Source organism: Dama dama, chromosome 28 (assembly GCF_033118175.1).
Source record: "Dama dama isolate Ldn47 chromosome 28, ASM3311817v1, whole genome shotgun sequence".
NCBI classification, from domain to species: Eukaryota; Metazoa; Chordata; class Mammalia; order Artiodactyla; family Cervidae; genus Dama; species Dama dama.
The window spans coordinates 33,708,193-33,722,663 of record NC_083708.1 but is presented as its reverse complement, the minus strand read 5'-3'; the positions used below and the strand labels follow the sequence as shown (position 1 = coordinate 33,722,663).

Genomic DNA, 14,471 nt, shown 5'->3' with positions numbered 1-14,471 from the left:
GTTTTACACATGATAGTGTATGCATGTCTGTGCTACTTTCTCAACTTGTCCACCCCTCTCCTTCCCCAGCTGTGTCCACGAGTTCATTCTCTATGTCTGTGTCTCCATTTCTTGAAGAGAGGCTTTAGATGTTTGTTCAATGCTGTGTATCTAATGAATTACTTAGAAGGTACCTATTTTTTATGTACCTTAATTAGGATTTAATTTGGCCCTAGTTACTGCTATAAAGTTGATCCTGATTATATATCTAAGAGCTTCTTTTCTTCATGTCTGTTTAATGGCCATCATTGCCAGTTTTCTAAGAGATGCTGTCTTTTACATGCTTACCGGTAGGACCCTTTTGTGGCTGCCCCAGAATTTGCTCTTTCTTGGCTTGGAAATGAGATTGATGATAGCTGTAAATGAGATTGGTGATAGCTGTAACCATTAGTGTCGTAATTACAGACAGACAGGAAGAGTGAAAATTCTATTCTCATTGCTTAAAAGCAGGTTGAGCTCACACAGAATGGGAGCAGAGATCACCAACCCAAGCCCAAGTTTTTACAGTTCTATCCACAGGTTTCCTTGGGTTACACAGAGACATTGCTTCTAAGGCATTAAGACATCCCTTTATAGTATGGTACCTGTGTGACTTGAACAGACTGTCCTAATTCAGCCAGTGGACTGATGGATGCTCACAGGCAGTGTTTTTCAGCTGAGAAAAATAAAAATGTTGCCTTTTGATTGGCATAAAAATTCTTGCCTGCCTTTTAATGTCATTTAAGCCATTAAAATGATCCAAATATTATGACTAAAAACATGTCGAGGCAGTGAATAGTAACTGCAGATACTTATTCAAACTACATGTTTCTCTGCTGCCTGCTTCTTTCCTTCCTAGAAGAATATCACTGACTTAGGTGATTATCTTACTTTTCTATTCCCAGTCACCAGCCCTTCACCCTCTAGATCACATGTGGTTCTGTCTGATGGCTTTTCACAGTCCACAGTGAGTGCTTGGGTGTGTGGAAATGCCCATCTCCAATAGAAGGGTATATCCATGACCCTTGCAAAAGCTACCCACCACTTTATCATTTTACTTTTTATTAACTTTGTAAAATGAAAACCCTTAAAAGAGTGGTTGAGAATAGCAAATTGCTGGTTTCAAATAAATTCAACATAAAAAAAATAAATTCAATATAATCATCTATTGATGTTATTTTATTGCATTGTAAATAAGGAGTAGATAAAACATTTCATGAGGCACAGCTTAAGAGTTTTAAACAGAAACATTAAAATACAGTACAGAGCAGAAATAAATAATCTTTTCGTTTCTAGTCAGATTTTGAAACCCTTGATACTACAATTTCACTGGAATGGGAGGCCCAAGGTACATATGCTAATACTCTATAAACCCACAAAATCATATTAACATTATGTAAGACTCAAGAAGTCATTAAAACAAATTAATCACACTTGTGTCAAATAAATAAAATAGATTAGACACCATTTCCAAGTTGTAAAGGGTATATAGAAAGCTTTCAGCAATCCACAGAAACGTTTGAAAAGGTTCATGACTAAAGCACCTTGCATTTCAGATTAACTTTAACATTAATATTTTGGGTTTCTTATGAGAGCTGTAAAAAGTCTATATGCACCTGTATACTTGAATAGATATTGACAAAAGGGGCCACTTAAACCTTCGAGTAATGCACCATCAGAAAGATCTCAGGGTATATAGTGTTTTTTAAATTTGAATATACAAGTATTTAAGTCCCATAAAGATAGATGACATCTCCCGAATGTTTCCTGAAAATTTTCCTGTTAATTGTCAGAAGCAAGACTTATTTTTAAAAGGAAATGCTGAACTTCTGAAATCAAATTTGACATGGTTTAGCATCACATTTCGGGGTTTTTTTGCGATGTTTTTTTAACTTAGCAGGATGAAATTTTTAAATACTGAAGGAGTTCCCAGACAACTTTTAGAAGTTTTAGGACTGCTGACTAGAATCTAAAGAGGGTCTTCACATATGTTTGCTGTATCTGAGAGCTCAGACCTGTACTTTGGAAAACTAAAATCAGTCACAGTTTTTCAGCCTACCTCCATATGCATTTCGTGGGGTGGGGTGGAGTTGGGGAATGCCTTTTCAAGCGGATTTGTGCTAGCTCGGTGGGAGGGGGCTCACATGGGAGCTACCAGGAATCCTGAGAAGGAGGAGTGGACGTACTCAGAGGAGTAGAGCCCGCTGGAGCCTGCGTTGGGCAGCTGGAGCCATACCTGGTCGTTCTCGGTGAGGTCAATGACGGCGCTCCCCGAAGCCTGGTCCAGGTAGCCCTTGACGTACTCATCATAGGTGTACATCACAGGGGTGCCGTTCTTATACAGGCCTACCCAAGCATGGGTCCCTTTCACATGGATGTGGTAAGAGAAGTAATATATCCCTGGAATCTTACAGGTAAAGATTCCAGTTCTTGGGTCATAATGCTGTTGCTTGTTATATAAAATCTTATCGAATGGGATCGGAGTACCTATAGCTGGGTAAGCTTTGGAGAGGATAACAGTGAAAGCAGACACAGGCATCCCTGTTACTCCCTGATTGGCACTAACAAACGGCCTTTGGCCTGCCTTCACAAAGTCCTCGGGCAGGGCTGCTTGGCCTGGAGGGCCTGGGGGCCCTGGGGGCCCTGGGAGACCAGGCTCCCCAGCATTGCCTCTTGGCCCTGGAGGCCCTGGAGGCCCAGTCGGTCCATTGAGGCCCTTGACCGCTATGCCCGCTGGGCCAGGAGGCCCTGGGGTTCCCGCATCGCCTTTGGCTCCAGGGAATCCTGGAATGCCTGGCGGCCCAATGGGACCTCTAGTACCGGGTATTCCAGGGACTCCTCTGGGCCCAGCCTCGCCATTGTGTCCTGGCATTCCTTTAGCTCCTGCTGGACCCACGGGGCCTGGGAGACCAGGGGATCCTGCGATTCCAGGGTCACCTTTTGGGCCCGGCAACCCTGGGTTACCCTTGGGACCATTGAGACCTGGTTCTCCTGGGTACCCTGGTTTTCCATCTAAGCCAGAGGAGCCCCTTTCTCCCTTTGCCCCGGGGTTTCCCACAGGCCCCACTGGCCCCATCTCACCTTTAGGGCCTGGGAGCCCGGGGTTGCCTGGAATGCCTTTTGGTCCTTGGGGTCCCATATTCCCTGAGGGTCCGGGCAGACCTGCTTCCCCGGGATGACCTGCTGGGCCTTGTTCCCCTTTGGCACCTGGACTCCCTGGAAGGCCCACAGGTCCTCTTTGTCCCTTCAGGCCTGGCAAGCCTGGTTTCCCAAAGCCGGGAGCGCCCGGGAGCCCAGCTGGTCCTGGAGCCCCAGGATGACCTTTCATCCCTGGGATCCCTGGCTGGCCCGGAGTTCCAGGGGCTCCTGGCTTTCCAATGCCTTCTGGTCCTTGTTCCCCAGGGGGGCCTTGGGGGCCTGGTGGGCCGGCTGGTCCCCTTTCCCCTGGAACACCCTGGTCGCCTTTGAGGCCTGGCTGTCCTGGTAACCCATTGTCACCTCTTTTCCCCACTCCAGGAGGGCCAGGTGGTCCCGTGGGACCCTGAGGACCTGGGAGGCCCCTCTCACCTGGGCGGCAAGGAGCACAGTACCCCGTTTCCCCTTTCTGTCCATTCAGTCCAGGGACCCCTGGCGCACCCTTTTCTCCAGGAAAGCCCCTGGGACCTGGTTCTCCTCTAGGTCCTTGGGGCCCAGGTTTTCCTGGAACAGAAATTCCAGCTGGACCGGGGATTCCGGGCGGCCCTGGTGGGCCCCGTGGTCCTGGTAAACCAGCTGGTCCAATATCCCCTTTTGGTCCATTGAGTCCTCTCTCCCCTTGTTTTCCTGGGAGTCCTGGCAAACCTGGCTTCCCAGTGGCTGAAGGTCCGGGCGGTCCTGGCAACCCTGGCTGTCCTTGGGGCCCAGGACTTCCGGTGCCGGGTTTTCCTGGTGGTCCAGATGGGCCTGGGTGCCCTCGAGGTCCCGCGGGGCCTGGTGGACCGGGGATGCCTTGCTCTCCTCTTAGCGACACACCTGAGAGACATGAGCAGAGCACATGGGGTAAGGGTCAGTGATGCTAAGAAACCACTGCTTCTCAAAGTATAAATGAGGACAGGGGGTTGCAGTGTCAGTCAGACCATTTTGATAGACTGGTCTTAAACGGTTTTAGACAATTTTATATTGTTTTCAGACATCTATATTGTTTGAAAACATACTGCTAGAGAAGATGGTTTCACAAGACCGTGGCTACCATCTTACTTTCATTACGTCCTAATGATCCATGAAAATGAGCTGAGATTGAAGAATTCATTTAGAATAAGAGTGCATTGGAGGTAAACTTAGCACATTTATTTTAGGAAAATCATCTACCTAGAAAAAAAGGGGAAAAAGGCATTTGATAGGAAAAGAGGGAAAAGGCAAGTACAGAATAAGGAACAGGCTTAAGAACTAAAACAACTTTCCTTCACAAAAGCTATCCTATAAGATAAAGGAGAAACGCAGTCTGTTTTAATTTACATCTGCCACAACCCTGCTGAAAACAGTTTAGATTTCGGGTTTTCTTTCGTTTGGTTGTTTTTGACCTCAGTACAAAGCATGAGCTCTTATGTTCTCTGTTGTTGACTTAAAATTGAAATATAAGAATTAGAGAATTATGTATGACAAAAACCACTACAATATTGTAAAGTAATTAGCCTCCAACTAATAAAAAAAAAGAAAAGACAAAAAAAAGAATTAGAGAATTAATGTGCAAGGTACATAAAATAGTATTAAAATGGTTTAATAAAATTTTCTTTGATTAATGCAGATATTGTTGATTTCATAGATCTGTGGGTCCATTTAAGCTAAATACTTCTACTAGTAAACTAAAAAATTATTCAGTGCCTATAATGTGAAATCTGTTATTGAACTGTAAATATAAGAAAAGTACAAAACATATCCTGTAAGAACCATAGTCCCAAGGGGAATAAAACAAGTGTCCGTGTGATAAGTGTTTTAAGAGGTGTCCAGAGTTTTGGTTTTAGTCATTCAAAGGTGGGGTGTAACAGCATGGCTGACTTTAGGATACACTATTGGGGAAGTATTACCATGTCAAAGGATCTTTAGGCAGTGTTATCATATGCCTCTAGATAAAATAGTCTTTTTTTCTCAGAAATTCTTCTATAGCTAGCAAAGATGGTACTGAAGCTACTTATGTTTTAAAATATCTACTAGCGGGATTTATTTAAAATTAATTTTCTGTTTAATAAATTCTCAGAAATATAGTTAGAATGTCTGTGTATACTATTCACATTAGATTCTTATGCTGTCAGAAAATGGTTCATAGTAATGGTAGATTTAGTAGATGTCAGAGTAGTTGAGTAGTTTGGTCAAAACCCTGAAAATGACTTAGAACTGTAACTTTTGAGCTCCATCTTTTTTTTGTATAAAACATGTTAATATGCTTCAACTCTGTTTAACTAAATCTTTAATGGCTTTAAATATCAAAATGAAGACTAAAATGAAATTGATATTAAATGAGTTGAATTGAAAATTGCCTGTGAAAATATATTTTTATGGGTATCATTTCTTTCAAATGTTAGTTGGTACATTACTATATTTTTTAAATCTTTCGTATTAATTAACTGGCATGTAAGAAGTAGTCAGCCAACAGTAGTTGCTAATGTATACTCTTAAGTAGAGATGTTCCTGGTATTTGGAAAACATTTGATAACAAATGAAGTATAAATACAGAGCATACTCATTAAAACATGTACTGAAATAGGAAAGTCATTTGGGTATCTTTATATGTTGTACTAATTAGAAATTATATTTCATTTTTCAAACAAATGTGTAGTTTTATTTACCCATTGATTTTCAGAAAATGACATGAGGAAAAAGACTATGAGAAAAATTAATTTATGGAAAAGATTTCCGTATATTAGCACATATTGTTGGTGATGTTACTGTACATATGTGATGTGTCTATATGAATGAGTGTTGATGCCTTACAAATAGAATGAATGAATAAAGGATTTCTTAATGGTTTGCAGTAAAATAGGACATTTTTAAAATGCAAATCATTAAATTGGGGTTTGCTTCGGAATCTTATAAAGATCATGTCTATATAAAAATAATTGTCTTGGTCTGATTGGAAATCTGTTTCACTGTTAAAGTAGAGAGGAAAAGCAAGTCTTGCTGTGAACGACTGAATTGAGCCCAATTTGAGACTGAAACTCCAAAGACAGTGATCTCTGTCACTTAGAATGTTACCCTGGTAGGTTCCAGGAGAGAAGTTTCTTAAATGTCTACATAGTGGTTGATTGTGTCAGAGTATGGTTCCCGTGTACTCACCAGTAATGAAACCCTCTGCAGCATAATTTAGTGTGTTTTGACTGAGTTCTCTTTTAACCTTTTTGAACAGATGTGCCTAGCAAACTGCACAGGAATTTCTTGTATATCTGTTAGCAATTCAGTGTTTCATATAAATTGTGGGCTTTTGTCTTCGTTTAATTGCTGGTGGATAATAATGTATTTGTTTCTACTTTGTATTACCAAGTAGACTAAAGTGGATTTAATAGTTAAAATATGGCTTCTAAATTTTTCATTTGTTAGCAAGATATATTTTTCACTTTTTCTACAAAAGAAAAACCAAAATGATATAGTATATTATTGTGAAAAGATAGAAAATATTTTAAACTTCTAATAGTGGTGGTGCATTTTATTTCAATTCACAACTGTTTTTTATGATCTTGTAAGCTACAAAGAGTCTGAATTTGTGATCATACAGAGTGTAATTCAGTGCTGCTTGTCATAGCATTTCAAATTGCGTTTGTTGCTTCAAGCAAAGTATCAGATTTTCTTGTCTTTTATTCTTTTCCTAACTTTTTTCTTTCTCATACTGTATTTGTATTTGAGCATTGAAAGGTATCTATTGAGTACTTATGCATTTATTTCTTTTCATTAAGCTACCTTAACATGAAACATTTAAAATTTCATCTTCTTAAAAAGACAATCCTATACATTCAGTTTGCTAAAAATAGTCATCTCCAGAAGCATAATTTTTAAATCTTATGACAACTATTCTTAGCTTTATAGGATAAAATAGGTAAGCATAATGGAAAGATACTATGGAAAAGAAATTTGAATCCTACAGTCAGTTCATATTATTCAGTGTAATTCAGTAATGTAGCAGGCAGTTTGTGCCAGATAGCTATTAAACGAAATTGGTGAATATGAACCTAAAAGTTGCCCTTGTTTGAGGATTTGTTAGTATTTTATATACATGATATCAGTACTCTTCATAATAGTCAAGAAAGCTGAGCAGATGAAGAACAGATTCAAGAACAGAGTTAAAACTTACCTAAGGCTACACCACCAGTACTGGAGTAGGAGGAAGAGGAAGAGGAGGAGAGAAGTAATAATCGAAGTAGAAATAATGGAAGTAGTGTGAAAAATAGAAGCAGTAGTAGTAATAGCTAACCCTTTAGCACTTTATATATTAACTAATTTAAGTCTCAGAACAGCTGTTTGAAATAGATGCTCCTTGTTTTACAAATGAGTGAGCTAAAACCTAGAGAGGATAAATAACTAACTCAGGGTTGCATGAAGCAGTTAGGTCTGTTCACTTAACTGCTAAACTAAACCAAAGTGCATTAAAGGAATTATGAGAATTGCTACTTCATTTGCCTGTTAAATTTCTCTTGAGGGGATCTCATGTTATTGGATAGCTAACACTCAATTTTGTATGGATTTGTAAGCTAGAAAAATAAGTTGTAAAAAGAAGTGTGTGTAAGCATTTAGATATATAAACCTGCTACTCTTTTTGTGTACAATGGACAGTTATTTTTGGTTAAAGCAATTTAAACATGACTAATTTGGTTGGATTAATATGTCTAGATTATGGGTAATTATTTGTGCAAAAAGCACACATTTGAGGGAAAAAATTCTACACCTAATATTCTCAAGGTATGTCTTTCTGCTATTCTTGTGTAAAGGATATGGATGTTCTTGAATAGACCTACTTTTATCATAAATCATTTTGGGCTGTGTAAGGAGTTTGAAGGTAATTTAATGCCAAATAAAATTTAAAAAACATTTTGCTAAAGAGATCATTAAGGTTATATAAAGCAACAACCCACTAGTTAATAGAGCAAAATATGTAGTTCAATTTACCTTTACCCTTTATGGCATAAGGGATGAAGAACTGTGTCTTCGTGTTGGATGGTGGGCCTTTTATGCCTGTAGGTGTTTGGTATCGCTCAGTATAAAACACTCCATGAACCAAGTTCAAGGATATTAGCAGCAAAAGGGCTGTTTGTGGCAGCATGATCTCAGCTGGATTCTGAAAAACAGAAAAGAATAATTTCACATAGCTTCATTATTGACCTGTTTTATTTTTCTAATGTTGCATAGATGAACTCTTCATCTACTTTTTAACCTTATTCTATATATCCTGAATATATTCCATAAATTGAGAGTTATAATTTTGTTAATTATACAAATACATGTCTTAGTCGGTTTTGAAAACCGCATCCAGATAATCAAGTGGAAAAAAAAATGATTTCAATAAAAGAAACACAGAAACTACAGTTGGATGTCTGTATTAAATAACTCAGGATCTTTGATACAGACTGAAGTTACCAATAGTCTCAAAAACACTGAAATTCAGATTACAGCATGTTTTTGCAAATATAGTTTAATTAAGACTATATTTTACAGACAGCTGCAAATTAAACTTTCTGAGTGATTTTAGTGGAAAGCCATTATTTTAAATCCCAAAAAAAAAAAAACAAATAAGTGAGACTTTTCCCCAAATACGCTGACATGGAGATCTACCGGCAGACTTACCCAGACTCTAGGAGCTCCTCGAGGTGGTTTCCTACCAGCGCTCGTGCCTTCCTCTGTGCCCAGGTGAGCACTGCAGAAGATGCCCTCTCCAGAGCTGTCCTGAAGTATTTATACTGTTTTTTCCCTTGCTCCATGAGGTTACCCTGAGTTTAAGCTCCTCCCCCTGCCCCAGAGGTGGAAAGCACTAATTATGGTGGAAAGTTCTATTGGGCAGGCATACAAGATCAGGTTGGGCTCTTTTTCCTTGTTTTCTTATTGAAAAATAAACTCTTTGTCTTAAATATATATTAATAGTTTTAGCAATGGACCATCTTTTTTCTGTGATTTTAATTTAGAAGTTATTACTCAGATGTTTAGGTTGTTAGTTCATGATGGGGTAATCCTAGCCCCTTTATTTTTAGAAAGCACCTTCTTGTGTTACTTGGTTGAAAATACTTGGGACCATGTAAAATAGGGAAAGAAGTCTTTTGGAGGGGAGTGTGGGTTTAAACCATCACCTAAATTCTTCACTTATTACATAAAGCCATCAATGTGTCCATGAATGTTGCTAAATTTTTATGAAAATAGCATACCCCAACTCTTATTTTTAGGCTTGGAAGAAGCACAATAGTGAAAATGTAGGTATGCTGTCTTGTATTTCAAGATTTTTAATGTAAGCCCTCAGATGTTAATAAGAGAAATATAAAATATGGTTAGCATATAAACATTTTAGTTTTTGCATTTAAATATTAAAAATTTTTCAAACAGAAGCAAGACATCCGTAAATTTAGAGCTGGCAGTGTAATTACCCTGAAGGATTTATTCATTGTTCCCAACACTCTACTTACTGTGTTCGGTAGATGGCTTCAGATTTTATTGCTTAATTTTGGGTTTTATTTTGGAGTTGCAGTGGAGGAGGTACAAAAACTCTTAACTTGATAATATCATATCATGTCCATTTAAATGAGGTTGCTGTGTTCATTTCAGAAAATAATCTTCAGACTTTGCTTTGAGCTTTTTGAAAGTATTATCGGTTTACCTTGCAGTTTGCTTCAAGGATCTTGAATCAGCTCATTAGAAACATTTTTCCCCCAAAAGATAAAAGTAAATGTTACCATTGTGATTTTCAGTAGTTAGTGTTCTCTTTAGCAATAATAGGAGACTCTGAAATCAGTTTTCAGGATCCTGAAGAATCTAATAACAGCAAGTTGAGAGGCCAAATTCTGATTCTTATTTCCTTTTGTCATTTTGGAGCTAAATCACATCAACTTTACAGATGAAGTAGGTGAGAAGGGAAATTCCATAATAAGCATAGATATGTTTTTTTAAAAAAAATCTCTGTAGAATTAAAGTGGTATGGATTCAGGATTGATCAATAATTGAAATTAAATGTTTGACTAGTAGATGAAATAAGGGTTTGTTCTTTTTCTTCCCTTCCTCCTCCCCTGCATGTAATTTTCTGCATATATTTTGAACTAAGCCTTGCCTAGCATCTTGTAGAAATATAAATGGATAACTCATCTCACTGCCTTCTTTCTTAACTCTCACTTTCAGACCTTTTATTAGTTGCTATATTTAAAAACTTACCATGTCCCATATGTCTCTATATAATATTCACAGATTCATATGAAATATGACTTTTATATCAGTTCTGAGTAACAGGAGAATTGAAAAGTTTTATATTGTATTTTCTAATCATTCATTTTTATGGAGGTATAGTTGATTTACAATGTTATATTAATTTCTGCTGTATGACAATGTGATTCAGTTATACATACACACACATATTCTGTCTTTATTCTCTTCCATTATGGCTTCACACAGGATGTTAAATATAGTCCCTTTGTTATGCAGTAGGGCCTTGTTGCTTATCTGTTCTATATATTGTGATCATTCTTTCATCACTTGAGAATTATCTATGGAATAATACTTTTTGTAATTATATTATGTCCTCTACTACATCTGTGAGACCACAAAAGATAAGAGAGAGAAATGGCTGCCTTCCAGGTACTGTGGTTGGTTCTCTTGGAAAAGATTTTGAAAAAGTAGGTGGGGTAACATCATGGACGCCCTTGAATACTAGGTTATAGAATTTGTTTTAAAAGGATTTATTAGAAATGTATATTCCAGTATTTTTATGTGTATATATGGTGACACATACTTATTTGTTTATAATCGAGACTGATACCTTGTTCTTTATTATTCACGTGAAAATTCAAAGATTAATTCTCCGCTCTCTATTCTGTGCACCTGTGTAGACCATGTGTTTATCTGTGGTTGCTCCAACTATTTCCAGAGCTTTTCACCTTAACCTCTCTAGGTGTTCATTTTTTCATCAACACAGTGAAAAGTTTGGATTAGTTTCTAAATTCCTCCCAGCTTTAAAATTAGGTAATTCTTGCACTTGAGGTATTTTGCTGTTTTCTGTGGTGAGACGGTGGGCTTGGCTCCATTTAGTAATTATTACAGACAAAATCCATACCAAGTGGTCATATGTCTTCTTTGGGGGATATGTAAATATATGTGGGTATCTGTCATTCTATATTCCCATTTAATTTTGGGAAATGTGGTGTCTTTATTGAATAAGCCTTGTACGTTCAACCCTTTTTGCAAATAGTGTGTTTATTTCAGTACAAGGAATCTGACTACTGTTTGCTTTGTTAGTCACATAAAAAGCACTGTCTTGTCCAAAACAGATTGTAGAATCAGAATATTTTCTAGCTTCACCCCACCCAATTGTGTATTTAAAGCTATTTTTATTCTAGGAGTTTACCTGTAGCTGTTGAAAGTGACTAGACTGTGGCTTTATAATGAAAACGTATTCTACTTAAAGAACAGAAAGTCATGCTCTTTAAACTCAGTGACCTAAATATTTTTTTTTCAATATCAAATATGAAGATGTTTTTTGCACACTAGCATTTAGCTGCTATTAAGCTCACATGTTCATTTCCACTTCCCAGGTTATCATTAATTCACCAAGTATTTCTTGAATATCTTCTACACGTCAGGTATGGTGGTAAAGGAACTGGATGAATGATGTACAGCCCCCACCCTTGTGGCGTTTAAACACTGTAGGTGGTTCTCAACCTTCTTTCCACACTCCACAGTCCTGAGGGACACAACACAGTTCCTTCTGTCTTTGGGGTTCATTAAGATAATGGTGGTTCAGAAACTATATTTTGAAAAAGCTCCTCAGCTGAGCATGATGGACTTCTAAGTTAGAATGTCTTAGTCTGATATCAGTGTTCTGTTACCAGCTTGTTAGTATTAGACACATAAATTTTGTTGTTTTTGTTCATGTGGTTTTTAGCTTTACTGTAGAAAAATTTAGTCTTATCCATAGAAGTAGAGAGAATGGTAACCATGAATGTACTCACTACCCAACTTAAAGTAATCTCAAGTCACTCTCACTCAATCCTTCCTCTATTGACCCCCACATTTTTAACAAATCCCATGAAAGAAAGTGAAAATGAAGTTGCTCAGTCGTGTCCGACTCTTTGCGACCCCATGGACTGTAGCCTTCCAGGTTCCTCAGTCCACGGGATTTTCCAGGCAAGAACACTGAAATGGGTTGCCATTTCCTTCTCCAGGAGATCTTCCCAACCCAGGGATTGAATGCGGGTCTCCCGAATTGTAGGCAGACACTTTACCGTCTGAGCCACCAGGGAATATATTGTACCAATTCACCCGCAAAATTTTAGTATATTTCTCCTGAAAGTAAGTTATTTTTCTTTAAAGTAGTATTTTCAGCATACACCCAAAATTAACTGTTTCTTAATATTATCAGATGCTTTAGTTCACTTCAGATTTCTTCAGTTATATGTGTATACACACACATACACACGCATATGTATGGATGGATATGGATATACATACATACTTACAAATGTGTATAGAGATACACAAACACATATGTAGTATGTGTGCTTAGTCACTCAGTTGTATCTGATTCTCTCAGTGGCTGCAAGGCCTGAAGCCCGCCAGGCTCCTCTCCGTGGTTTTCCAGGCAAGAATACTGGAACAGGTTGCCTTTTCCTACCCCAGGGCATCTTCCTTACCAAGGATTGATCCTCTGTCTCTTGGATCTCCTGCATTGGCAGGCAGATTCTTTACCACTGGCATCACCTGGGAAGCCCATATGTAGTATACATACATATATTCATAGTTTTTTATTGATTATTGTTTGTTCAACTTAGATTCATGAATTTCCCTGAATTGATCTCCCCCTGTGAATGTAGGTTTCTTATCCACATCTCTTTTTTCCCTTTACAGCTTATTTGCTGAGAAACTGGGTCCTCTCGCCGCCACAGTTTCCTACACTTTGGATTTTGCTGTTGCTTAACATGCTTCTCCGTATGCTGTATTTCCTGAAAAATTGGTAGTTAGATCTAGAGATTCAGTCGGATTTAGGTTTGAGATGTACACACACAAATGCTTTTTTGGCCAAGGGTACTTTGTAGATCCAGTGGGTGTTGTGTATTTTAATCAGGAAACCTTCATTGCTAGTTGTGTGTGATGTTGCTAGGAATGAGCATTACCTATATATCCTAATTCTATCTTTCCTTCTTTGTTTATTAGCTAGAATACATATATGTGTGTGTGTGTGTGTGTATAATCCATTTATATAATACTTACAATCCATATACATATATATTTGGATTTCCAGGTGGTGCTAACTGTAAAGAACCCACTTGCCAGTGCAGGAGACATAGGACAGGTGGGTTCAATCCCTGGGTTGGCAAGATCCCCTGGAGTAGGGCATGGCAACCCACTCCAGTATTCTTACCTGGAAAATCCCCATGGACAGAGGAACCCAGCAAGCTACAGTCCATAGGGTTGCAAAGACTTGGACATGACTGAAGTGACTTAGCATGCATGCATATAAGTATATATTTACATATGGGTACATGAGCCAAAAGGTGTAATTTTGTTAAATATTATGATGTCCCCCACCGTAGGTGTTGTATCATTTTCCATTTCCACCAGCACTGTGAGAGAGTTCCTGTTTCTACACAGCCTTGCCAATAGGATGAGTTATTTAGATTTTGTTGACCTTCTTGATATTTGCTCATTTTAGAAATGAAAATTGGAGTCTTGGCCTAGTAATTTTCATTCTTCTTACTAAGTGTGTGACTGAGCACCTTTTCATATAGTTAAGACCACATTTCTACCATACTCCTAGAAGTGATCTGTTTCCTGTAAACAAACCTCTTTTTATGATATAGTTTGCATATGTTTTTCCCAGTTTTATCTTTTTAGTTTACTCATAATGGTTTTTGTAACATTTGAACTTTTTACATAAACTTTTGATGTAGAATATTATTGTTCTTTCAGAGACTCAGAGCTATGAGGAACGTTAAACGTTATCTAGATCAGTTATTTCATTCTTCAGAGGAGAAAACTAGCTTTCTCTCATGAATGTCGTGTTCCCTGATGTTTAATTGAGTTGAGTTTCTGAAGTAAAGGGCTTTTGATGAGGAAGCCCATTGAGGTAAAACACCACAGACGAAGCTCATGTGTTCATGGCCTTACCCAAGCAGGATACTGACTTTCCTGTTCCTCTAATCCTTCAGTCTTTTAAGCCATGGAAATGAGGAAGGTGCCCAGGAGTTTAGTGAGGGCACTTGGGAGACCCACAGCTTCCACCACCACCTACTTGTACCTCATTC

At 38.2% G+C, this 14,471-nt stretch overlaps 2 protein-coding genes across 3 annotated transcripts in view; one reads left to right on the top strand and one right to left on the bottom strand.

The window, feature by feature from the left end:
• NT5DC1 (5'-nucleotidase domain containing 1) overlaps window positions 1-14,471 on the top strand; it is a 118,642-nt gene that overhangs the window by 17,904 nt on the left and 86,267 nt on the right. The window lies entirely within an intron of this gene.
• COL10A1 (collagen type X alpha 1 chain) lies at window positions 2,159-8,738 on the bottom strand. Its single transcript, XM_061131842.1, has 2 exons — window positions 8,149-8,738; window positions 2,159-4,029 (listed from the first exon to the last, which is right to left on the bottom strand). The coding sequence occupies exons 1-2, from the start codon at window positions 8,300-8,302 to the stop codon at window positions 2,159-2,161; spliced, it is 2,025 nt and encodes a 674-aa protein (XP_060987825.1). The 5' UTR covers window positions 8,303-8,738.

Bases quoted from the DNA above. Each gene is read 5' to 3' on its own strand.
- COL10A1 (XM_061131842.1), bottom strand. From the start codon at position 8,302: ATGCTGCCACAAACAGCCCTTTTGCTGCTAATATCCTTGAACTTGGTT. The intron at 4,030-8,148 runs GTAAATTGAACT...CATGTCTCTCAG, and splicing joins TTATGCCATAAAGGGTAAAG to GTGTGTCGCTAAGAGGAGAG.